General features: G+C 37.5%; 8 protein-coding genes and 15 long non-coding RNA genes across 23 annotated transcripts; 11 read left to right on the top strand and 12 right to left on the bottom strand.

The window, feature by feature from the left end:
- The first annotated feature begins 18 nt into the window (after positions 1-18).
- Positions 19-5175, top strand: dnf2 (phospholipid-transporting ATPase). Its single transcript, NM_001018250.3, has 2 exons — positions 19-943; positions 1023-5175. The coding sequence occupies exons 1-2, from the start codon at positions 572-574 to the stop codon at positions 4857-4859; spliced, it is 4209 nt and encodes a 1402-aa protein (NP_592849.1). The 5' UTR covers positions 19-571; the 3' UTR covers positions 4860-5175.
- Positions 183-758, bottom strand: SPOM_SPNCRNA.2096. The gene has a single exon (NR_191463.1). It is a non-coding gene; the product is annotated as a non-coding RNA (long non-coding RNA).
- On the bottom strand, positions 1301-1544 carry SPOM_SPNCRNA.2095. The gene has a single exon (NR_191462.1). It is a non-coding gene; the product is annotated as a non-coding RNA (long non-coding RNA).
- SPOM_SPNCRNA.2094 lies at positions 5093-5386 on the bottom strand. The gene has a single exon (NR_191461.1). It is a non-coding gene; the product is annotated as a non-coding RNA (long non-coding RNA).
- Positions 5302-7561, top strand: sid2 (serine/threonine protein kinase (NDR family) Sid2). Its single transcript, NM_001018249.3, has one exon. It carries the CDS (start codon positions 5403-5405, stop codon positions 7224-7226), a length of 1824 nt encoding a protein of 607 aa, NP_592848.1. The 5' UTR covers positions 5302-5402; the 3' UTR covers positions 7227-7561.
- Positions 5582-6217, bottom strand: SPOM_SPNCRNA.2093. The gene has a single exon (NR_191460.1). It is a non-coding gene; the product is annotated as a non-coding RNA (long non-coding RNA).
- A 65-nt stretch (positions 7562-7626) lies between the features above and the next one.
- On the bottom strand, positions 7627-8127 carry SPOM_SPNCRNA.2092. Its single transcript, NR_191459.1, has one exon. It is a non-coding gene; the product is annotated as a non-coding RNA (long non-coding RNA).
- cfh1 (chitin synthase regulatory factor-like Chr3) lies at positions 7706-10995 on the top strand. The gene has a single exon (NM_001018248.3). It carries the CDS (start codon positions 7800-7802, stop codon positions 10596-10598), a length of 2799 nt encoding a protein of 932 aa, NP_592847.1. The 5' UTR covers positions 7706-7799; the 3' UTR covers positions 10599-10995.
- SPOM_SPNCRNA.2091 lies at positions 8364-10121 on the bottom strand. The gene has a single exon (NR_191458.1). It is a non-coding gene; the product is annotated as a non-coding RNA (long non-coding RNA).
- SPOM_SPNCRNA.2090 lies at positions 10274-10478 on the bottom strand. Its single transcript, NR_191457.1, has one exon. It is a non-coding gene; the product is annotated as a non-coding RNA (long non-coding RNA).
- On the bottom strand, positions 10611-11149 carry SPOM_SPNCRNA.2089. The gene has a single exon (NR_191456.1). It is a non-coding gene; the product is annotated as a non-coding RNA (long non-coding RNA).
- A 1143-nt stretch (positions 11150-12292) lies between these two features.
- On the bottom strand, positions 12293-13258 carry mpc2 (pyruvate transmembrane transporter Mpc2). The gene has a single exon (NM_001018247.3). The coding sequence runs from the start codon at positions 12770-12772 to the stop codon at positions 12416-12418; it is 357 nt and encodes a 118-aa protein (NP_592846.1). The 5' UTR covers positions 12773-13258; the 3' UTR covers positions 12293-12415.
- Positions 12517-12718, top strand: SPOM_SPNCRNA.2088. The gene has a single exon (NR_191455.1). It is a non-coding gene; the product is annotated as a non-coding RNA (long non-coding RNA).
- SPOM_SPNCRNA.2087 lies at positions 12872-13109 on the top strand. Its single transcript, NR_191454.1, has one exon. It is a non-coding gene; the product is annotated as a non-coding RNA (long non-coding RNA).
- A 68-nt stretch (positions 13259-13326) lies between the features above and the next one.
- SPOM_SPNCRNA.623 lies at positions 13327-15728 on the top strand. Its single transcript, NR_150986.1, has one exon. It is a non-coding gene; the product is annotated as a non-coding RNA, possible alternative UTR (long non-coding RNA).
- Positions 14437-15414, bottom strand: SPOM_SPNCRNA.142. The gene has a single exon (NR_150301.1). It is a non-coding gene; the product is annotated as a non-coding RNA (long non-coding RNA).
- A 3-nt stretch (positions 15729-15731) lies between the features above and the next one.
- erv46 (COPII-coated vesicle-associated protein Erv46) lies at positions 15732-17541 on the top strand. The gene has a single exon (NM_001018246.3). It carries the CDS (start codon positions 16049-16051, stop codon positions 17219-17221), a length of 1173 nt encoding a protein of 390 aa, NP_592845.1. The 5' UTR covers positions 15732-16048; the 3' UTR covers positions 17222-17541.
- A 290-nt stretch (positions 17542-17831) lies between these two features.
- Positions 17832-20416, top strand: SPOM_SPAC24B11.07C (oxidoreductase). Its single transcript, NM_001018245.3, has one exon. It carries the CDS (start codon positions 18224-18226, stop codon positions 19907-19909), a length of 1686 nt encoding a protein of 561 aa, NP_592844.1. The 5' UTR covers positions 17832-18223; the 3' UTR covers positions 19910-20416.
- On the bottom strand, positions 19854-22480 carry SPOM_SPNCRNA.622. Its single transcript, NR_150985.1, has one exon. It is a non-coding gene; the product is annotated as a non-coding RNA (long non-coding RNA).
- On the top strand, positions 21119-22779 carry sty1 (MAP kinase Sty1). The gene has a single exon (NM_001018244.3). The coding sequence runs from the start codon at positions 21342-21344 to the stop codon at positions 22389-22391; it is 1050 nt and encodes a 349-aa protein (NP_592843.1). The 5' UTR covers positions 21119-21341; the 3' UTR covers positions 22392-22779.
- A 281-nt stretch (positions 22780-23060) lies between these two features.
- On the top strand, positions 23061-24196 carry SPOM_SPNCRNA.2086. The gene has a single exon (NR_191453.1). It is a non-coding gene; the product is annotated as a non-coding RNA (long non-coding RNA).
- Positions 23174-24859, bottom strand: SPOM_SPAC24B11.05 (pyrimidine 5'-nucleotidase). Its single transcript, NM_001018243.3, has one exon. It carries the CDS (start codon positions 24040-24042, stop codon positions 23362-23364), a length of 681 nt encoding a protein of 226 aa, NP_592842.1. The 5' UTR covers positions 24043-24859; the 3' UTR covers positions 23174-23361.
- On the top strand, positions 24345-24628 carry SPOM_SPNCRNA.2085. The gene has a single exon (NR_191452.1). It is a non-coding gene; the product is annotated as a non-coding RNA (long non-coding RNA).
- Positions 24860-24930: the final 71 nt, after the last annotated feature.

The following is a 24930-nucleotide window of genomic DNA, read 5'->3' as shown; positions in this document are numbered from 1 at the left end:
GAAGGGTTGCGAAAGTCTGACCACAACCCAACACAGTTTTTACAAAATTCGTTTCAATTCTTTGATTCTGCTGTAAAAAATAGGTTGAGAGCGTTTTTATTATACGCCAAGTAAATTTTTTCGAAAAATCCTCTTTTCGACGCTTACTCTTTTCTTAGTACTAGGAGGCTGCACATAAAGCTTCCTTTGTTATCTTAGTCTCAGAAAAAGGGCGTTCTTTTTATTTTACATTTTCGTTGCGTCTCCATATTATCCCATCAAATATTGGTACACGCCTTTTATTTTCATTTTATATCATCTTTTTATTTTATTTTATTTTTCATTTCACGTTATTTACAAGCACATCGTTTTACTATTCGGTTGGGGCATCGTTGATAGATTTTTGTGTTCTCGGTATTTGTAACATCCTCTTATCCGTACCTTTTCCAACACATAATCCCCACATATCTTACATTTAGAAAGCCTATATAAATTATATCTTCATTTGTTTAGGGCCGTCCCTCTGCATTTGACTCTTGGCTTTAATTTAGTTTTCTCCTCATTGACTACAGACCACTCTCCTTGAGGTCGGATGGAAAGTGTTGAGGAAAAATCAAAGCAAAGGCGCTGGCTTCCCAATTTTAAGGCTTTACGGCTCAAAGTCTACCGTTTAGCTGATCGTCTGAATATTCCTCTTGCTGATGCCGCTAGAGTAGAGTTAGAAGAATATGATGGCTCAGATCCACAATCTTTAAGAGGCCTTCAAAAGCTTCCAAGGACTCTTTACTTTGGATTACCATTACCAGATTCGGAGCTTGACGATACTGGTGAAGCCAAGCGTTGGTTTCCTCGTAACAAAATTCGTACTGCTAAGTACACCCCCATTGACTTTATTCCAAAAAATATTTTTTTACAATTTCAGAATGTTGCAAATCTTTTTTTCTTGTTTTTAGTTATTTTACAGGTATGCTTTCTTATTCTCATCACGATTGAAATCACCAATTATCTTGGTTCATTTTTTTCTTTACTAACGTTTTATGTAGTCTATTTCCATATTCGGTGAACAAGTAAATCCTGGATTGGCTGCTGTTCCTTTAATTGTTGTTGTCGGTATTACCGCTGTTAAAGACGCTATTGAAGATTTTCGCCGAACCATGCTTGATATTCATTTAAATAACACCCCTACCCTTCGTTTAAGCCATTATCAAAACCCAAACATTCGTACTGAATACATCAGCTACTTTAGACGATTCAAAAAACGGATCTCCGCTCTTTTTCGCGTATTTCTAGCAAAGCAGGAGGAAAAGAAGAGAGCAAAGCGTTTGAATGACGCTGTACCTTTGGAAGATATGGCAGGTTCTGAATCAAGACCTAGTTATGATTCTATTTTCAGAGAGTCTTTTGAGGCAAAACGATCGTTTGAAGATTCAAAGGGCAAAGTCCCCTTAAGTGCTTTAGATGGGACTGCAACTATTCTCCAATCGCGTCCCATGGATATTATTGATTATGAAGCCGAAGCTACTGGCGAGTGCCATTTCAAAAAAACATACTGGAAGGATGTCCGTGTAGGTGATTTTGTAAAAGTTATGGATAATGATGAAATTCCCGCAGATATAGTCATCATTAATTCATCCGACCCTGAAGGTATTTGTTACATTGAAACCAAGAATCTTGATGGTGAAACCAACTTAAAAATGCGTCACGCTCTAACGTGCGGAAAGAATGTAGTTGACGAGGCCTCATGCGAGAGATGTCGTTTTTGGATAGAGAGTGAACCACCACACGCTAACCTTTATGAGTATAATGGAGCATGTAAGTCCTTTGTCCATTCTGAAGCAGGTGGCTCTGATACCTCCCAAACTGTTTCAGAGCCCATCAGTCTGGACTCAATGCTATTGCGTGGTTGTGTCCTTAGGAATACAAAATGGGTGATTGGAGTTGTCGTATTTACTGGCGATGATACCAAGATTATGCTGAACTCTGGTGCTCCGCCATTAAAGCGTAGTCGCATTACTAGAAATCTTAATTGGAATGTTTATCTTAATTTCATTATCCTTTTCTCCATGTGTTTTGTTTGCGCAGTTGTCGAAGGAATCGCCTGGCGTGGTCATTCTCGCTCCTCGTATTACTTTGAGTTTGGTTCCATTGGTGGTTCTCCTGCCAAAGATGGTGTCGTCACGTTTTTCACTGGTGTTATTCTTTTTCAAAACTTGGTGCCCATTTCGCTTTATATTTCAATTGAAATCGTTAAGACCATCCAGGCAATTTTTATATATTTCGACAAAGACATGTATTATAAGAAGCTAAAGTATGCTTGTACTCCAAAATCTTGGAATATTTCTGACGATCTTGGACAAGTGGAATATATCTTTTCTGATAAAACAGGTACTCTTACTCAAAATGTTATGGAATTTAAAAAATGTACGATCAACGGAGTTGCGTATGGTGAGGCATTTACCGAAGCAATGGCGGGAATGGCAAAACGCGAGGGAAAGGATACTGAAGAATTGACTCTTCAAAAGCAAAGTTTCATTGAACGTGACCGAATGCAAATGATTTCTCAAATGCGAAATATGCACGACAACAAATACCTTGTGGATGATAACCTCACGTTCATCTCGTCGCAGTTTGTTCATGACCTTGCTGGCAAAGCTGGTGAAGAACAGTCACTTGCATGCTATGAGTTTTTCTTGGCATTGGCCCTTTGTCATAGCGTAGTTGCAGACAGAGTTGGTGACCGGATTGTCTATAAAGCACAATCGCCAGATGAAGCTGCACTCGTGGGTACCGCCCGCGACGTTGGCTTTGTTTTTTTGGACCAGCGGAGAGACATTATGGTTACTCGTGCTCTTGGAGAAACCCAAAGATTCAAATTGATGGATACTATTGAATTCAGCTCAGCGAGGAAGAGAATGAGTGTGATCGTTAAAGGACCCGATAACCGTTATGTGCTTATTTGCAAAGGTGCTGATAGCATTATTTTCGAACGTTTGGAACCAAATGAACAAGTTGAATTACGTAAAACCACTTCTGAGCATCTCAGAATTTTTGCATTGGAAGGTTTACGAACACTTTGTATCGCAAAAAGAGAGCTTACTGAAGAGGAATATTACGAATGGAAAGAAAAGTATGACATCGCCGCATCTGCAATTGAAAACCGTGAGGAGCAAATAGAGGAAGTTGCCGATTTGATTGAATCTCATCTTACTTTGCTCGGTGGAACAGCTATTGAGGATCGATTACAAGAAGGAGTACCTGATTCAATTGCATTATTGGCTCAAGCCGGTATCAAATTGTGGGTTCTGACCGGAGACAAAATGGAGACTGCTATTAATATTGGTTTTTCTTGCAATTTATTGGACGCTGGCATGGACATGATTAAGTTTGATGTGGACCAAGAAGTGTCAACACCAGAGTTGGAAGTTATTTTAGCTGACTACTTATATCGTTATTTTGGTTTGTCTGGATCAGTTGAAGAACTTGAAGCTGCTAAGAAGGATCATGACACTCCCTCTGGCTCTCATGCGTTAGTTATTGATGGATCAGTACTTAAACGAGTTTTAGATGGTCCAATGAGAACCAAGTTTCTGCTACTTTGTAAAAGATGCAAGGCTGTCTTGTGTTGCCGTGTTAGTCCGGCTCAAAAAGCAGATGTTGTTCAATTGGTACGCGAAAGCCTTGAAGTAATGACGTTAGCCATTGGAGATGGTGCGAATGATGTTGCAATGATTCAAAAAGCTGATATTGGTGTTGGTATTGTTGGTGAAGAAGGCCGTGCTGCAGCTATGTCTGCGGATTATGCAATCGGTCAATTCCGATTTTTGAGCAAGCTGGTTCTTGTTCATGGCCGTTGGGATTATAATCGTGTTGCTGAAATGGTAAACAACTTTTTCTACAAGAGTGTTGTATGGACATTTACTTTATTCTGGTATCAGATTTACAACAATTTCGACGCAAATTACCTTTTCGATTATACTTATGTTATGCTGTTTAACTTGATTTTTTCATCGTTACCTGTCATTGTCATGGGTGTCTATGATCAAGATGTTAATGCTGATTTGTCGCTTCGGATCCCTCAGCTTTACAAGCGTGGTATTTTGCAATTAAATTCAGCCAGGAAAATCTTTATTGGATATATGCTTGATGGGTTTTATCAGTCTGTAATCTGTTTCTTTTTCTCTTTTCTTGTGATTAACAATGTGACCACAGCTGCTCAGAATGGTCGTGATACTATGGCTGTACAAGATTTAGGTGTTTACGTTGCTGCGCCAACTATTATGGTTGTCGACACGTATGTTATTCTGAATCAATCAAATTGGGATGTGTTTTCAATTGGTTTATGGGCGCTCAGTTGTTTGACATTTTGGTTTTGGACTGGCGTCTACTCTCAAAGCCTTTATACATATGAATTTTATAAATCTGCTTCGCGTATATTCAGAACTCCAAATTTTTGGGCTGTTTTATGTGGAACGATTGTAAGTTGTCTTTTCCCGAAGTTTTTGTTTATGACAACGCAAAAGTTATTTTGGCCATATGATGTGGATATCATTCGCGAAAGTTACCGCACTAAACGCCTTCATGAATTGGATGAAGAAGAGGAGATTGAGAATGCCGAACAATCTCCAGATTGGGCATCTTCTACTTTACAGGTCCCTTTCAACGCATCTTCGTCAAGTTTGGCGACACCCAAGAAAGAACCTTTACGTTTGGACACAAATTCGCTTACACTCACATCAAGTATGCCAAGAAGCTTTACCCCGTCATATACTCCAAGTTTCTTGGAGGGCTCTCCTGTGTTCTCTGATGAAATACTTAACAGAGGCGAATACATGCCTCATCGTGGTTCCATTTCTTCTTCTGAACAGCCGTTACGGCCTTAAAAAATGGCAAGTTAATAAGCTGAATTATCTAATCAAGATAATCTGTGTACCCATTCTATTTCTACGCTATGCTTAAGAACATAACTTTTCATACTAAAGAATGATGAATTATCGAATAATGATTATGATGTTATAGAAACATCTCTGCATACTAAATAAAATACATGAACGTTTACATTTTTCTTCTGAAATCAAAAGATTGCATCAAATTTAAAATGTATTTTGCATTCACAGTACATTTTAAAAATAACGAGATAAATTTACTATATCTAGTTTACATTTGTATGATAAATAATAAAAACAGACTTTTTAACAATCTTGTTCTAAGTAGTAAATTTGGTGGTTGGTTTTTTAAGTTTTGAAATTTCCAGCGACTGCTGTAATCAAACTTTGGTTGCTAAGGGTAAATGGCTGATACCTAACTCCGATGGAAATGTACTCTGCCGTAAACAAAACACGTAAGGTTATTATTGACAGGAGTTTTGCATTTTTTGGGGACCAAAACGTTGGATGTTTACGATACATATTTAAAGAAAACTAATAATGAATCGTGTTAATGATATGTCACCAGTTGAAGGTGATTTAGGACTTCAGCTAAGTTCTGAAGCAGATAAGAAATTTGATGCATATATGAAGCGACATGGTCTTTTTGAACCCGGCAACTTGTCGAATAATGATAAAGAAAGGAATTTGGAGGATCAATTTAATAGTATGAAGCTTTCCCCAGTGGCATCTTCGAAGGAAAATTATCCTGACAATCATATGCATTCAAAACACATTAGTAAGTTACCGATTGCAAGCCCTATTCCGCGTGGTCTTGATAGATCTGGCGAGTTGAGCTACAAGGATAATAATCATTGGTCAGATAGAAGTTCAACGGGTTCACCAAGATGGGAAAATGGATCTATGAACTTGTCAGTTGAAGAAATGGAGAAAGTGGTCCAACCTAAGGTAAAGAGAATGGCAACCATTTGTCAAATGTTCTTTTTAGACCATTACTTTGAGCAGCTTCATTATCTTTATACCCGCAAGCAAAGAGCCCGTCTTTTTGAAGAGCAGTTGCTTAAAGAGCCTGATTCACGAAGAGACGAGCTAGTGAAGCGATACAATGGACGTGAACGAGTATATCTAAGGAAAAGGAGGACACGCATTAGTCACGGAGATTTCCAGACCATCACTCAAGTCGGACAAGGTGGATATGGCTCTGTTTGGTTGGCTAGGAAGCGTGACACCAAAGAGATTGTTGCTTTGAAAATCATGAATAAATCGGTTTTGCATAAAATGGATGAGATCAGGCATGTTCTTACTGAGCGTGATATCCTTACGACAGCCAACTCGGAATGGTTAGTTCGTCTACTTTATGCTTTTCAGGATACTTCAAACATTTATCTCGCTATGGAATTTGTTCCTGGTGGTGATTTCCGTACTTTGCTTAGCAACAGTGGTGTTTTAAGGGATCATCATGCCAAGTTTTATGCTACAGAAATGTTCCTAGCTATTGATGCTTTGCATCAACTTGGTTACATCCATCGTGACCTTAAGCCAGAAAACTTTTTGGTTGGAGCTAGCGGCCATATTAAATTGACGGACTTTGGTTTAAGTTCTGGAATAATCAGCAAAAAGAAGATTGAAAGTATGAAGATTCGTCTTCAAGAAGTCAACAATGTCGTTGTTCCCGAAAGGAGCATGAGGGAAAGGCGACAAGTGTTTCGAACTCTTTTATCTCAGGATCCTGTATACGCTCATTCAGTAGTTGGCTCTCCTGATTATATGGCCCCAGAGGTTTTACGAGGTGAAAACTACAACCACTCTGTAGACTATTGGTCTCTTGGCTGCATCATGTATGAATGTCTTTCTGGTTTTCCTCCATTTTCTGGCTCCAATGTTAATGAAACCTGGTCTAACTTGAAGAATTGGCGCAAGTGTTTTCAACGCCCTCACTATGATGATCCCCGCGATTTGGAATTCAACTGGAGAGATGATGCATGGGATTTTGTATGTCACTGCATTACTGATCCCAAGGATCGCTTTTGTTCTCTTAAGCAAGTCATGCAACATCCTTACTTCTCAAAGATTGATTGGAAAAATGTTCGTACAGCATATCGTCCTCCGTTTGTACCCGACCTTAATTCTGAGATTGACGCAGGATATTTTGATGATTTCACTAATGAAAATGATATGTCTAAATATAAGGAAGTTCATGAGAAACAAGCTGCAATTGCTAATATGGTTAACACATTTAATAAGCCTAAACGCAATGCTTTTATCGGCTTCACTTTTAGGCATCAAAAAAATAGTCATCCTACTAGCTCTAGTAGCGCATTATCTAGTCCCCTCTCTGCTCCTTCTTTCGGGACTCTATTATAATCAAAGGGAAATTTAATGACCCTTGTTCATGGTATTTTTATAAGACATCTACTGTTATTAACTATTTTCGAAGATACTGAGCTTCGCTTTTGATGTTTTGACATTTACAGTACTGTCTTTTACTATTGCATTTCACTTTCGAACGGCATTTACATTACAATTTGCGAAAGTTATCACTTTAATTTTATGATGTTTATTTGGAAGTATCCTTTTTCATTATATTATATTATATTTTTATTTATCTTCCACTATTTTATTCGTCAATATTCAGCTTTCGCCATTTATATAGAAGAACTTGCAATTACCAGATAAATTATGTAAATCATTTACTTGATAGGGAAATAGACACTATCTGCAATTTAATATCTTGAACCATTTTTACTATTTTGGAAAATTTTTGTTTTCGTGTATTATTTGTTGTTTAGTGAGCTGTAAGATATTCGTTTTGTTGGCAACAGCAGAAGAGCTGTAACATTCATCAAACTGCGATACCTCATTATCCTCGTTTCTTACTGCTTTCCTCCTAAAGCGTCTACCTTTTGCTCTTTATTTCACTCGTAAATTAATCTGTTAATGAAAGATTCACATAGCTCTCGGAGGAAGTATGAGAAGGAAAAGTTGGTATTCGCAACGAATAATGGAAAAAGAACAGAGGGTACCCCAGCTTTTTTAAAAAGCGGTAACACAGCTTCTTCATCCTCCCCTACTCTTCAATTTCGTCCTACATCGAGATATCCGACATTGAGCCATGAACCAGTGTATACGAATGTTTTGGACCTGTCTTCAAGGATTGACGCGAACAGGGCTAGTATAATGAGCGCTACAATGGGTACTCCACCTTCAGCATTGAAATTCTCCAAGAAAAAAATATCCCGGCCTGTTGTTAGTGAAGATACCTTCAAAGACAAATTGCCGCGTGCAACCATACCGGTCAAGCCGGAGCCACAGCCACAGTATAAAATTCCAGCTGCACCTGCTCCTACAAGCAAACGTGTAGTTAACCGTGGGTTAAAGCTGAACACTAATTTGAGACAGGCTTCTCCTATTTTGCCTTCACCTAGTTTAAAGTTGGATCGGCAAGATGCCCCAATACAAATAAATCATGAGCAGAAAGAAGATTTTTTGGTTTCTATTCCGCGACCAACGCCAATGACCAATTTAGATGATGGAAAGGATGAGATTGGACAACCGGATCCTCATAGAAAATATATGGCACCTCCACGTGTTAATTCTATAAGTCGTGTACAGCGTCGTATGAGTTACATACCATACGGTGGGTTTGATGACTTCTTAGATAACTATTACAAGGATGACGATACTGTACTTGAAGACAATCAGCTTAAGAGTAACTCTCGAATAGAAACTTTGGAGGAAGAAGATGGAGCAGAAAGTGACTCCATCACAAATACAGTTTCTAATGCTTCGTCAGATGCAGAACCTGCTCATCGTCATTTGGGACCAGTTTATGAAAACTCTGGACACCTCCCTTCAAAAAGTCACTTTTCATCAACCGACTCGAATACAGATTCATTCGGGTTAGAAAGCGATGAACGTTCGCTTCCTTCAGTTTCTAATGACTTAAAATCATCCGAAACTTTGAAAAATCCTCGAAATGATGATTTGCTTACACTTCAACAACCACCTCGTTATCCACATTCTCAAATGGTAATGCTACCAGCTCGTTCTCCAGTTGAGGTTCCTGCTCCTACATTTGATCGTAGAAATGTTTCGAGGAACTCGAATAATAACTCTCCCGAAGGTTATGATAATAATCGCACAAACCCAACTGTTAATAATTTACCTTCATATCCTACAAACCTTGCACGTCCTAAGGCAATTAAACCAATGCCTACTTCTATACACGGTCAAACAAGTCCTTTATCGCCAATTCCTCCGGTACACACAACCCATGGGTTAGTTTCTGACATTCGTCCTCTCCCTTCTGTTTCTTCCCCGATAATGCGTGCTGATAGCACACCGATTTCACATAACTTAGCTGTGACACCTTCGTTTTCCCCTATTCCACAGCAAAGTAATAAGTCTATTGGTAATCACAAAAATACATCGGTTGCTAATGTATCATCCAAGGTTGCTAATTCCAAGTTTGAAAGGAATATATCTATGATGTCTAACAGTAATGCTTCTTCACCCGCTATTTTTGAAGTGGGTGCAGAAGCAAAAGAAAAGACGAAGGATGCGATTCCTTGTCATCCTGATGATAAGTTGATGATTCCGTCACCAAAAATTGTGACGCACGGAGACGCTATGCAAGAAGAACAGCGTCTTCGCCAAAAATCTCAAATCACACCTGATGACGAAGTTGAGTTGGCAAAAGTTTATTTGAATGCATTAGAAACTTTAGAAAACAAGCCGAGCTTAGCTCCCGACCAGGCTAGTTATAATACTCGAATCAATGTTTATCGAACCAGAGCTGTTGAACTTTTAAAAAAGAATGCTTATCCTAGCAAAACCCAGAATACTGTACCCGAAGCTCTGTTTTTAATAGGACAATTTCACAGTCAGGGGGTATTAGGATTTAGACGCGATTTGGGAAAAGCATTTGAGTTGTACAGCCTTGCAGCTAAAAAAGGACATCCTTTGAGTAATTACAGAGTTGCTGTTTGTCTTCAAACTGGTACCGGGGTTAAGCCGGACACTAGTAAGTGCGTTGCCATCTATAAAAAGGCAGCTGAAATGGATGTAGTCGAAGCTATGTTTCGTATCGCTCTGATTTACTTAAATGGTTTGTTAGGGCAAAAACGCAATATATCTCTCGGTGTGCAATGGCTCGAACGTGCATGTAAGTCTAAGGGGCCCGAATCAGTTAGAGCTATGTATGAACTTGCAAAGATTTATGAGCAACCGGATCGTTACGGAGTATCTGCAACCCCTGAAAGAAAGTTTGAACTTTACAAACAATCAGCTGTCTATGGCTACGCTGCCGCCCAGTGTAAACTTGGGGAGTGCTATGAACACGGTTTATTAGGGTGTTTAGCAGAACCTCGACGCAGTATTTTTTGGTACACGCGTGCTGCCGAACAAGACTATGGCGAGGCAGAACTAGGACTTTCCGGTTGGTATTTAACGGGTTCAGAGGGTATTTTGCCTAAGAATGGAGAAGAAGCTTTACTTTGGGCGCATAAAGCGGCTTGCAAAGGTTTGGCTAAAGCTCAGTATGCTGTTGGCTTTATGATGGAACAAGGCATTGGTGTTGCTGCTGATCCATCCTCTGCTCATAATTGGTACATTCGTGCAGCAAAGCAAGGATTCCCTAAGGCCAAAAAGCGCCTTGAAGAACAAGCCTTATCTAGTAAGCAAACACATTCAAAGGCACCTAAAAAAAAGCAGCAAGAGCAGTGTGTCGTAATGTAGATGCATTTTTTTCTACTAATACGGTTGGCTAATGTCTGGTTAGTCCTTGTTGTTTTTCCGAATGTTTTCATATAGTTTGTATATTAACAGCATGCTATCAGAATACTTTGGCGTTGCATAGAGCTTATATGATTTTGTTAGCACGGTTACTGTTTTTTTTTTCTTGCTTCTCTTTGTTTTTATTTATCACCACCACCACTTTTGATTTTGGTATGTCATTCTTTGATTAAACTCTCTTTCTTTTGTTTGTCGCATGTTTTGCTTATAGTTTTCTTCCGTTAAATCATATTTTTACAAAAATTTTCTATTCTGTATACATTTTCGTGATTATTATATACTTAGGTAAATGGCACGGAAATATACAAAAATTCAAATTTCATAAGTGTTAATTATTTACGGCATAAACAACAACAATAGTCGTGTAGAATCTCCATATCCACAGAATAATAAGTAGTAGGTAGCATTCATACAAATGCTGAAAGGTTGTGTAAACAAATACTTATTACGTAGTTACTTTATTAATGCTTTCAGTATAAATCCACGATGCACATTTGGATTGAAGCAAACTGAATATTAAAAAAAAAATAAATAAGCAAAAACCGTTATTGTACAGAAATAAGCTATTACTAAAAAGTGAAGTTGGAACGGAAGACACTTTCGCCTATCAACCAGACGTATGACAGTAAAAAAAATAAAAAATCCTGACCTAAAGAGTATTTTATAAGAATAGAATTAATTATTAAAAGTTCATTTCAAATAAAACATAACATGTAGTAAAACTTTTCAACACGACATGAAAGAACAAGTACCACAGACACAAAACCCAATCCAGCGGTTGAAATAATCACAATCCGAAACTTAAAATTTCACCAATTTAGTTATAAAAACATTCCCTTTTCAATTCATTAAAGGTTAATGTCGAGCATTCACCCAACCGCATATTTTATAAAGCAAAATAACCAAATAAAATCAACATAAGGATCTTATTTCCAAACCTTTACAATTTTTTCAAGGCATTTCAAATAAAATATGAAACACCGAGTATGTTATACTTAAGACAGAAACGAAAGTGCACTCGTAGGGAGGGGCAGGAAATGCTTTGTAATATACAAAATCATTTAACCAGACAGCCCGGGTTGCGATATGCAGTACATAAATAGGTCAACGGAAAAGAATGGGAGAAAAGCCTATAAATTAGCAGAAACTATTTCCTTCATAAATATATCACTTCTGCTTATAATCTGATAGTATGTTCCCAAGAAATAGCGACCTGACAAATACCCCAAAACCGATAATACATGAACTCCATTTGAAAGAGAAAAAAACGATATTTTTTTAAAATCCCCGCAAATAAATAACTGCTTTAAAAAAGAAAAGCAAAAAAAAAGTCAATTCAACAAAATGACGGACAAACAAAGCAATGTGAAAACAAGAAGACAAAAGGAATTTTACTTGTCGTCGACTCTTTTGGGAATTTTTTAATAACAATCAAACCAACAAAAGAAAGTAAGGTTTGACAAATAGGGGTTAAGTTGTCGAAAAAGGAAACTTTACAAAGTATAGAAAAAGTCACTTAAATTTTAATCTATACGAAAAATTGTTGAAGACTGCGCTAGTAACGTATGCAATAAATCAAACCAAACAGAATGTCTTTTCAGATGATTAGGAGGACTGTTATTCCTTATTTATTTTTCTCGGCACAAAGGTGAAAGAAAGAGAAGAGGGATCATTTTGTTTCCCCAATATCCATCCACTCATCCTTTCCATGTTTTTTATTTTTTAGGGGAAACAAAAGTAAGTTTTGTCTGAAATTTTTTTTATGCAGCAAGGCTTCGGGCCAACTCGGTACGTTGCTCACTTTGAGCGGTGATGCGTTTTTGTTGTCGTTGATATACAAGAATCCTTGAAACTTGAACGGCACCAACGATGGCCAAGAAAAAGTTGACAGTAGCATTAAAGTAATTTTTAGGACGAACGATCAGAGACCACCGAGTCCAAATAGCACCAGTGGCACACAAGGCGGCATATTGACGAATAGAAAGGTATTCTGGGGAACGGGCATAATCACCAATACCAGAAAGGACTAAAGTCCATTTCATGGCAGGAGCCCAAAAATGAACAGTCTTGGGACCGGCAGGGTGATTCCAAAAGCGTTTAAAGCCAGCACGAAACATTTGAGTATATGAGAAAATAAAAAAAATTGGAGGAAAAAATAAGAAGGAAAAAAAATATGTCTCACAGGAGATAAAAAAAATAAGTCAATACTTTTTGTAGGGTTAGAAATCGCAACTTTTCCTGCAAGGTCTGATCTTATCGTTGATGAGAGGAATGATAAGAAACCAATAATGAAATGAAGGAAAAAAAAGATAAAGGAATATGAAAGGGAACAAAAAAGATAAACGGAATGATGGATGCTAATAAGCTTAAGAATAGTCACTACTTTGTAAGACGAAACAATGTGAATGATATGTAAGATGGTAGTGTGAAAAAACCGAAAAAAAAAAAAAAAGCAAGAGACACAAGAACTAGAAAACAGTTTCTCAAATCAACTTTATTGTATACCGTTACTTTTTATATTTTAGTTTCAATCGAGGAAAGCTTGAAATTTCGCCAACAAATAATCCACACGAATATCGATGCTAAGTTGGTGTATACGTACTAGGGACGAATGTGTGTGTGTGTATTTATATGTAAGCTCGGGAAAAGAGTGATATGAGCAAACGAGTCAGATTTTCGTACGTCCACGCAAAAGCACGTAGTAGAGGATAGTGAATGCAAATTAGAATGTGATAAGGTAAAAATAGAGAAAAGCAGCAAGCTAGCTTTTATTTGAAGATTAGGATGGCGTAAAGAAAGGAGAAGAAAAAGAATGGGAACACTAGGATTTGTATATTTTTCTTTTTCTTGTGTTTTCGGTTTCACTGTTATGAATGAGAACTAGTAAGAATAAACACAGAACAACAAACGCTATGTATGAATGACTAGGATGTATGTATTGGAGCGCAAAGCCTGCCTTGTATATAAATTGGATCACGCTACCGTAATGTTATCGTTGCACTGATCAAAACAAATTTTCCTACGCTAAACGACCACCGCAACCAAACACTGATTTGAGGTTGATTAACTATGATATCGATGGCACAAGCACCCAACGTTCCAAAGCTATTGATTGCCGTTACCGAGCCGGAAAGGAAGCGCGAGGTAGATCGGGAATGTAAGTATGTGACAACAGACTAGAGCGAAGGAAGGAACGAACGTTTTAGAGCACCAAAACGAAACCGCGTTTTATTGATGTTGTATATGAGGAAAAAAAAAAGATTTGGATGAAGGAAACGGTCACAATATCGCTTCGGAATGTAGATACACAGCAGTAGCAATGCAATTGTACACAAATTCAGTAAAATATGTAAAGTCCGCCTGGACGGGGGAATGCGAAAATAAGGCAGTGTGTAATCGCCGAAATTGATTAGCAAGCAAGTAATTGTCAGTGAATCCATTAGTCAACGAAAATGCAAGTGGGAAAAAAATAATTGAATGAATGGATCCATTCATTCAATTTATTATTTATCCCTTAAAAGAAAAAACTCTTTTGCTTATGATGTCCAATTGTTTACAAAAGCATCGGTGGAAATAAAAGCGCAAGTGCAGTATAACAAAACATACAAGCATAACCAACCTTACAAGCGCTGTGTGTCTTGCCTTGCAAAACCTCTATTGGGATGTACACCTAAGAAGGACTCTACTTAGGAAGGTGAAGGTTGTGGGGGTTTGGGTTCTTTGGGGGCCACTTCAGGTTATCCTAGATAAAAATATTCGGTGCTCTCTGTTGATGATTTGATGATGATTGCCATAAGTTCAATCAAGCTCCGAAATTCCATACCACTGGATCGCCAAGTGCAGTACATGAGGATAGATAGATTGGAAGCGACGGTCGAGTAGATATCGGATGGCCGAATGGGCAGAGAGTGTTGGTCGATAAAAAAGGTGGAGGAACCTCCAACTAGTACATTTACGAAAGGGTTATGATGGGAATGAGCAAAAGGTGGTCTCTCCTTGCAGGCAAAGAATGAGGAGGAAAAGGAGTAACGAGAGGTTCCTCTGACATTTGTGTGGATATGCACTCATGTGATTACAATTACCCTTTCCTAAACCCGATCTGTGCTTACACTTCGTATTGTGAATGGTTGTGAATTACTTAGGCATACATAGTGCACCATGAGAAGTCAGCGAAACAAGGTTGGCCCAATATGGAGAACAGCCATACGCACGAGTGTGTTGGAGCGTCTTTTCTGCGATTGCTGACCAAATAATGAATTAAGCTTTTTTTAGGATGGCGAAAAATGGGGAAAAGACATAGGATAATGACTGATGTACATCAAGGGAAACTCATCAAATCGCACAAGTTGCCGGATCCTGTGTCTCCCAAATACCCATTTACAAGGCATCCTTGTACATCTTTCTTGTTAGTTGCGCATCATAACGAAACCAGCGGTGCTAGTATACAAGGTATTTGGTTAAACAGTGTTGGCGACGGTGATGCTTGAAATTGAGTCATACATTGATGGTATCCGTATTAGACATGCTAAAAAAAAAAATTTGTAGTAGCGTTGCGTTTATCCCATAGTGTTTGGTTTAGGTTTATATTAGAGAAGCTTGGATTCCGCTTATTCAACAAGCGCTTATTCGAAAGTGCTTAGATCGCATAAGCGCTTATTGAATAAACTGTGTAAACTCAATAGGTAGTTCGGATTGTGCTTGCTAAATAGTACTTGGATTGTTTTTTAGTCAATAATACTTAGATTTTGTTTAAAGACAATAATACCTGGAACGTATACGCACTTATACTTGAACTATATTTACTCAATCACACTGAGTTGTACTTAATAACACTGAGTTTTCCTTTCAAATTACTATTTGTCTTCTCTTTTTTAGTTAATTGATCTACTTTTTCCTCGGCGTTTACATTAAACTCCACGTTAAAACTGAAACGCCTTTTAGGCTCCCTTAGAATACATTCCATTTGAACCCATATATATCTGATTTTTCAATAAACAATCATAATCCCTGTCAAACTAATTCAATCCCTCTTTGCACCTCTGTCTATTAACCTACTTCTAGTCCTGCGCTTGGGTTGACCCTCAACGTATACTTTCCCCGACTACCTCAAGCCCCCTTAGTCAAGTTGTTTCGACAATTTCCAAATATTTCATTCTGGGAATGATCGTTTTTCAAGTTCAAGCACATTATTTTATATAAGATTTGGTGGTCAGCATTTCACAAAGCTCTAACATAACCGTGCATAGTTGGAACCACTGAGGTGGGCCCTTCTAATCCTTTAATCCAAAAAAAGTATTTTCAAGTTGGTTCAAAGAACTGCTTCTCCATATAATCGTTTTTTTCCTCTGTATTATTGTTACAAAAACGTATCTATCGACCGATAGTTTCAAAAAATGCAATTCCGTTCACCCCTTAGGCGTTTTGATGCCTTTCAAAAAACTGTCGAAGATGCTCGCATAAAAACTGCTAGTGGCGGTCTTATAACACTCGTTTCCGGACTTATTGTCATTTTTATTGTTCTCATGGAATGGATCAATTACAGGCGAGTCATCGCAGTCCATGAAATCATCGTCAATCCCTCACATGGCGATCGAATGGAAATCAATTTTAACATCACCTTCCCCCGTATCCCTTGTCAAATACTTACTGTCGATGTCTTGGATGTCAGTGGTGAATTCCAGCGTGACATCCACCATACCGTTTCTAAAACGAGGTTGAGCCCTTCGGGCGAAATTATAAGCGTTGATGATTTGGATATTGGAAATCAACAATCTATTTCTGACGACGGAGCCGCTGAATGTGGTGATTGTTATGGGGCAGCCGACTTTGCTCCTGAAGATACCCCAGGTTGTTGCAATACCTGTGATGCCGTTCGAGATGCGTACGGTAAGGCACACTGGCGAATTGGTGACGTTGATGCCTTTAAACAGTGTAAAGATGAAAACTTTAAGGAGCTTTATGAAGCTCAAAAGGTCGAAGGTTGTAACTTGGCTGGTCAGCTCTCCGTCAATCGAATGGCCGGTAATTTCCACATTGCTCCTGGACGATCTACTCAAAACGGAAATCAGCATGTTCATGATACACGTGACTACATTAATGAACTCGATTTGCATGACATGAGTCACTCCATCCATCATCTTAGTTTCGGCCCTCCTTTAGATGCGTCTGTCCACTATTCCAATCCTTTAGATGGAACAGTGAAAAAGGTAAGCACTGCCGATTATCGCTACGAATATTTTATTAAGTGCGTTTCCTACCAATTCATGCCTTTGTCTAAGAGCACACTTCCCATAGACACAAACAAATATGCTGTCACACAGCATGAACGTTCTATTCGTGGCGGTCGTGAAGAAAAAGTCCCTACCCATGTTAACTTTCATGGCGGAATCCCTGGTGTATGGTTTCAATTTGATATTAGTCCTATGCGTGTTATTGAACGTCAAGTACGTGGCAATACCTTTGGTGGATTTTTGAGTAATGTTTTAGCTTTGCTTGGGGGCTGCGTTACACTTGCTTCGTTTGTTGATAGAGGCTATTATGAGGTTCAAAAGTTAAAGAAAAATTGATCAGATTGTTTATGCACTAAATTTGTTTTGTTTTGTTTTTCGTTCTTTTCTTTTCTTCTGTTTGGTCCTATCGATCAATGTAAATACCATCGGTTTCCATGGCAAGTGCCTGATTTGTAACTTTAGATACTCTATTTCCTATACTATTCCAAATTGATACCACTTGATATTTCATGACTCGCTTATCAATCACAAATTGCTTTTAGCCTCGTTTAGCAAACAACCACTCGCTATATTCACATTGAAGAGCATACGAACCACGCACTTTCTTTCCCTACATCTCAATTCATTTCTTTTAATGTTAAACTCGTCTTCTTTCTAATTAAACATACAAAGATAAAGATCTTTCTATCTGGTGTATTCAATTTTACAAGGACATATAGTATTAGATATATTCGCTTTCCGAACCTAAAGTATTGTCTTGATTCTATAGCATTTTAAATAAAAAGGAAATTAAAATGAATTGAATTGTCTTAAAGTATTAATAAAAATAAGTATTATTTGTAGTACGAGTGATCAAAATTTTTTTAGTTTTTTTTTAGTGCACTCCAAGGAAGATCGTGCCAAGCGGAATGGTATGAGTTGTCATATCCATACACGCTCTTCTACCATAAGCATAACCCCGAGACCGACAATCATACGTCTTAGAAGCCACAAGGAAAACCGATCGTTTCCATTGGAAACCAATTTCCCTTTTCCAAATACATACATTTACAATTAGCGCTCTTTTGTACGGTGTGATCCTATAGAAACGGTTTCGAAAAATAGCAAACCACAATTTGCTGCTTTGGATAAATCACTTTTAGAAAAGCTTTCGATTTACGTGTGAAAACGGTTTTAGTATAGTCGTTATTAGAGCTGCATGGAATCGTGGAGTTTATTAAAGATTTAACAAACGAATTCAACTCGAAAAAAGAAATCCAAAACCAACGATTGAGTTTTTTTTTTAAAGTGTAAATATAATTTTTTTTTAAGAAGAGTCATTTTTAATTTGCTACTGAAATGACTGACGCAGGAAAAAAGGAGCGTGTCAGCATTTTGTGTGTTGGTAGCCCTTCCATCACGACTTTATTAGGTTGGAGGTTACAGCAAAGCTCAGTTGTGACATGCCAAGAAACTATAATGTTTTTCAATGCCCCCGAGCCTTCTACTAACGTCTTCACTATTCAATCGAAAAAATTCGGAACTCGTAAATACCGTCCGACGTATCGTTTATCTAAGCTTGAAGAGGTTACCTCTGATTCTGAGCCTTTCGATTATGTATTTGTTTCAATCAAACCTAATTCTCGCAATTTTCAATTGTCCAACATATTAGAACCGGTGATCACTGCTAAGCATACGTGTATTGTTTATAACTCTACTGGTGCCATTGGGGTTGAAGAAGCTTTGCAACGCCAATATCCTGAAAACCCTATCTTTTCTCTCATTACTCATACACCTGTATCTCAACGTTCTGTAGATGAATTTTTCTTTGGAGACTGCGCTCCGTTTTACTTAGCTCCTGCTGGTTCCAATCTCGAAATTGACCAGCTTTCCAGGTTGGTTGAGATTTTGGAAGGTGGAGAAATTTCATCTGAAATATTGGATACATTGCTTCCCTTGGAAATTGAGGACCTCGCTTTACCCCTCTCTCTTTATCCATTAACTGTACTCACGCAAAATCCCAATTTGCCCAAGCTCTTAGAACGTCCCGATATCAATGACTTGCACCAAGGTATATTACAAGAGCTTGATAGCTTGTGTAACTGCCTTGGATCCTCCTTGGATGTAAAAAAACTTTCCAAGCAACGCGAAACATTACTTTCGCATATGCAGGTGAATCCGGCTTTTAGAGAATATAGATCAAACCGCCCTGTTGAAATTGTACAGTATTTACATTATTGTATTGATTTAGCTACTAAACAATCCCTCCAAGTTCCTCGTTTACGAACAATAAGTGCATTAATTTCGAGTATTCAACACCTTCCTCTCGTTCAACCACATCACATGAATGATATGCATGGGCCCACGGACAATTCACCTAAGAAAAACAAAGTTTTGGTTAATATGCGGCCTATTAATCCATCATCCTTCGTTTCTGATCGACATTCACCTTTACACCCATATTCTGTTCCCGAAAATGGTAAGCCAAATATGGGCAGAATTCCTTCTGCTCCGTCCCTTTCAAAAGGACGAGCAATGACTGCTGACAATATGGATATGTTGTCTCTTACAACTCGTCGCTCTAGACGTTCTTTGTATTCTCCTTCTTTGATGCAAATGCAACAGTCTTTAAAGAGTGATTATGAGGGCTTGGGTCGAACTTTTGATCCGCGTTTTGCTCCTCGAGGTTCACCTCCTGTTCGTGGTGGAAAAAACGTGTTATCCCCTGAAGCTAAAGAGCATACGCACAAGAATATATCACCTGAGTCATCAAGATTTGGTACGCCAAGTGATCCTAATTCGTCTTCTCAATCACTTGGAAATGAAGTATTGTCAAGACCAAATTCCAACTCTAATTCTGCGGAATCGCGAAACGGTGAAACTGATGACAGTGGTGAATCCGAAACGTATTTTACTCTCATGAACAACAATAAGGGAGTAGAACCTCGAGCTTCTGTGGCTTCTGAGACATCGTCAATGACGGTTATACCTAATGCGATGCGTCGCTTTCCGCTAGCTCGTGGAACTTCTCGCATGAAATCGTAGACCTCTCTTTCGGAGCCACAGTTTTCCTCATTCCTTTATCATTATAAAAGCATTGTCGTGTTAAACTTTTATTGATTTGAATTCTACTGACTCATTATTAAGCATTCTTTTGGGGATCACGTTATGTTTTTTTATTTTCTTCCGAACAATTTGCGCTAAGAATAACGCGTTAGCACTCATCGTATTGGGTTCATTTGCATCAAATTTATGAAGGCATAATTTCATTCTTTTTAATCTGGTCTATATTTTAAAAGTACTCTGTTTTTACCCCGTTTGGTTATCTCCGCCATGGAAGCAATTTGGTATAAGTCTATCATATATGTATATATATAACTTTTATTACATTTTGCATGTATCTTTGGCGAAGAATTCCATATAATACGTATCTTTAGTCTATCTGCTCACTGAGCCGTATGGTAATTTCGGCATCACATTCTTTTTTTTTTCGATTTTCCCTTCTTTTAATTTTTGTCCTTTTATTGAATTGATTTTTTATTGAAACATACATTTAACGTAGTATTGTGTCCTATTTCCTCGTAGACTTTAAATGGTATTTGTCCAAACTTTTTTAATTAAAAATTTTTTAATAAAGTAAAAGGAAAATTGAAATGGAAAATGACTTGTTGCACCTAATTATCCTTGGTTATTTCGTCCCAAAATGTGGAAGGTACAGACCCGATTAATGCCTAATCGTGAAACCATAATATTAACAACTCGCTAAGAAATCAAAACGCGGACGCTGGGCTAATAGAGGCAAACAAGCAAATTAACTACGAAATCGAGCATTATGGATCAAATGAAATGTCAGATCTATAATTGAACGGGTTTTTCAACAGTAACTGTTGTCAAAAGACAAATTGGGTTAGCTTACAAGACTTTTTCCTTGAAACACACATTTCAATAATGAATACTAGCTCAAATAGCTAAAAAAGTTGATCTAATAAAGCTGGCTTAACAACTTTACCAACTAACCCATCTCAGATCTGGACAACAAAGCCTTGGTAAGAGTAGAAGGAGTGGTCACTTTGGTGTTTATCGTCGTCAGTTGTTATCAAAAGTAGTAGTACTTTAAATTGTTTAATACATTTTAAAAACATCGTTAAACCGGCGGAACTTCATTCTTTGAGGTTCTGGATGCTGAAGCGCAAGTTCACTGTAGTGCGGTGTGCACTTAATCACAGCTACATACCTCCTTACCACAACTTAACCAGAGCACTTCATTGCTTATTACAAGCAAACACCACAATCTGTTTAACGGAATACGAGGTCCGATACCGACGATTGTTATCGTAATTATTATAAAGCTTGGCACTTCGCAGCGTTGTTGGGAACTTGTAAAAAGAAGAGAAAGTTACTTTTCGATATAGACGAAGGACGCTTAAATTTTTGAGATTATTGTTGAATAGTCCTTTTTGTAACCAGTTTGAATAAAATGGCAGAATTTATTCGTACACAAATATTCGGTACATGTTTTGAAATTACCACTAGATATAGCGACTTACAGCCGATTGGCATGGGCGCCTTTGGCCTCGTTTGTTCAGCGAAGGATCAGCTAACTGGAATGAATGTCGCTGTTAAGAAAATTATGAAACCCTTTAGTACTCCGGTACTGGCAAAACGTACCTATCGGGAATTAAAACTATTAAAGCATTTAAGGCATGAGAATATTATTAGCTTGAGCGATATTTTTATTTCTCCCTTTGAAGATATTTATTTTGTCACGGAGCTTCTGGGAACAGATCTTCATAGACTACTTACATCGCGACCTTTAGAGACGCAATTTATACAATACTTCTTATACCAAATCTTGCGAGGGCTCAAGTTTGTTCATTCTGCCGGTGTTATTCACCGTGATCTGAAACCCAGTAACATCTTAATTAACGAAAATTGCGATTTAAAAATCTGCGATTTCGGTTTGGCTCGTATTCAAGACCCTCAAATGACGGGCTATGTTTCTACTCGTTATTACCGTGCACCTGAGATTATGTTAACTTGGCAAAAGTACAACGTCGAAGTTGATATTTGGAGTGCGGGTTGTATTTTTGCTGAGATGATTGAAGGAAAACCCTTGTTTCCCGGCCGAGACCACGTTAACCAGTTTTCTATAATCACGGAATTGTTGGGAACGCCGCCTATGGAAGTAATTGAGACGATTTGCAGTAAAAACACACTTCGCTTTGTTCAATCATTGCCTCAAAAGGAGAAAGTTCCTTTTGCTGAAAAGTTCAAAAACGCCGATCCAGATGCTATTGATCTGTTAGAAAAAATGCTTGTCTTTGATCCTCGTAAGCGTATTAGTGCTGCTGATGCTTTGGCTCATAACTATCTTGCTCCATACCATGATCCTACTGATGAGCCTGTTGCTGATGAAGTTTTTGACTGGTCATTCCAAGATAATGATTTACCTGTGGAGACTTGGAAGGTCATGATGTACTCCGAGGTTTTGTCGTTTCACAACATGGATAATGAACTGCAATCCTAAACAAGTTGTAGATAAAGCCTTAAAAGTTGTTCTCGGGGTATGTTATGATTACTCTATTTTGTTCACGTGTATCATATTTATATCATCTCGGTTCCATGGAATTTTAGGCTTTTCTATTATTCTAATGGTCATCGGGTTTTTAATCCTCCGTTTAATTATAAATTACAATTGCGATTTTCAAGTGTGGTGTTTTTTCTCGCCACTCCTTTTCTAAAATATTTTGAAATTCAAATTTTTATCCTTTTTTTTCGGATATGGTAATGCGATGGCCCATGAAAATTATTTCCAACTTCCTCTTTCCAAGTAATGAACATATATACCTTCCTCTTCTTGTTTTGACTACAAATTCAGAAGTTGAATAAATCACCGAACTTCTCTTTTTGAAAGAAAAAAAAAAAAAAAAAAAAAAAAAAAAGCCATTATAATAGTTACCCATCTAGGTTTATAATGCTAATCTGTATGATTTAGTTTTTAAGTTCGTTAATGTAGTTACGGGTTTTATAATAAGTAGTGTATTTATTAATTTTTAACTTTTATTATTTATACAACAAGATTTTGGACATCTTGTGTACATGAAGTTAAATAAAAATCTTAAAAACGTTAAAAAAAATCATAGTCATCTAGGAATTACTTCATAAAACATAAAAACTTAGCAAATGCGAAGTGTATCTTCATAATCAAAAAAAGAGCTATGAATAAACAGTATCGTAAAAATAATTAAAAGGAAGAACAAATAATTTTTCCAATTAAAACTAGTTAGAGGTGATGGAGAAAGGAGAGGCTAAAACGTTAAAAGAGAAATTGGGCTCAAAACAGACGTGCTTGAAGCAACATAAATACAAAAAGGAGATTGACAGTGACAACAAATCTCCCGTTCTATGAAAAAGGGGATTAAAAAATGAAGAAGATGTTGATTAAAAATGCACGTTCAATTTCAAAAGTCGAAGCCTGATATAGAAAAGCTGGATGACTATTCGCCATCAATTTCATCTAGCAAGTGTTTGAATTTGTGAATATCACGAATAACATGCGATCCTGCTTGAGGTTGGGGAAGTGGATCACCATGTTCTACTAATTGAACAGTGTATTTCCAACCAAACTCCCGAGCACCCAAAATGTTACCATATGAGTCATCGACAAATATACATTTATCCTTGTCAGTAACGCCTGCTTCTCTCATTACACGCTCATACATTTCAGGCATGGGTTTAGCGATCAAATCCTTGGCATTGTAGTCGCAGTACGTTATACCGTCAAAGCAATCCTCAATACCAAGATATTTAAGGACACGATTAGCATGAACGATATATGCATTCGTAAAAATCCAGCACTTGTACTTTTTACGAAGTTCTAAAAGCATCTCACGCAAAACTTCGTCTTTCTTTATAACCTTCTCTAAGGGAAGAGACTGATCGACACGCTGATCATAATCCACAGCATCAATTTCATGATGGAGAACAAGACCACGAATTGCTATACCGTAATGCCGATAGTAAACTTCACGAAGGCGTTCTGCCTCCTCTGTAGGTATGCCAAGCTTATCAGAGAAAAATGCAGTAATACGAGCAGCCATCATGTTATGGATTTTGTAAGATTTAGGATACAAACAGTTATCCAAATCGAAAAAAATAATCTTCTGCTCAACAGTCATAATGGTTGTTAAAAAAAAGAACGGTCAGATGGAGTAAAAAATTTGAATAGAGAAAAAAAGAGAAACGTCAACAAAGAGAGGTGTATATCTAATAGCGTAGGAGAACAAACGATCAATGGACGCACACAAAAACAAATAGCAGAAGGAGTATTAAAATCCTAAAAACAAAAAAATAAAATAAAATAAAATTAAGTTGAAAAACTTAAGAAATGAGACTTTTTAAAGCAATTAACGACTCAACCCGGATATTTGTGGTTAATGTCCTGTGAATAAACGATCAATAGCCAGTATCACGATAAAAAGAAAGGAGGTATTCGAAGATTGATAAGATAATTACAGATGTTTACCTCGGGTTAATGGATCGAAACAAACTAGTATGATCGGGAAATAACGAATCGTGAATTAGTATTCAAAGACGTACAAAAATAAAAAGAAGAGAAGAAAACGGTAACAATTTTAAAAAAGTCGAGAAAAACGTATGAATTGTAAAAAGTGTGATTTGGACAGGGCAATTGATGTAAACAAACAAATCAATCACCACTTGATAAACAGAAAAGATATGGGAAAACTGGATCGTTTGAATTCCTTCTTCCAAAATTTTACGATTTATCGACGCTAATAAATGTAAAAAAAATCGTAAAAATCGTGCTTAAGTATTCAAATTTGACGTTGGTGAGTATGCGATACCAGCGTGATCAGGGTTAATGCGAATTTCCCTTCAAGCAGAAAAAACTATTAGAATAGGTACTTCTCTTATAAAATTGGAGCAGAGAATTACAATACTTTTGTAAAACTTGTGAACAAAGGATGCGTTGTTGTTAGGGAAGAAGAGGCTATCGATATATATATCATGAACGGAATCATTCATCATCTTCAGCGAGTAGAGTG

Source organism: Schizosaccharomyces pombe (assembly GCF_000002945.2).
Source record: "Schizosaccharomyces pombe strain 972h- genome assembly, chromosome: I".
In the NCBI taxonomy this organism is placed as follows: Eukaryota; Fungi; Ascomycota; class Schizosaccharomycetes; order Schizosaccharomycetales; family Schizosaccharomycetaceae; genus Schizosaccharomyces; species Schizosaccharomyces pombe.
Note: the sequence above shows the minus strand (reverse complement) of the source record. Positions and strands in the feature narration are given on the sequence as shown.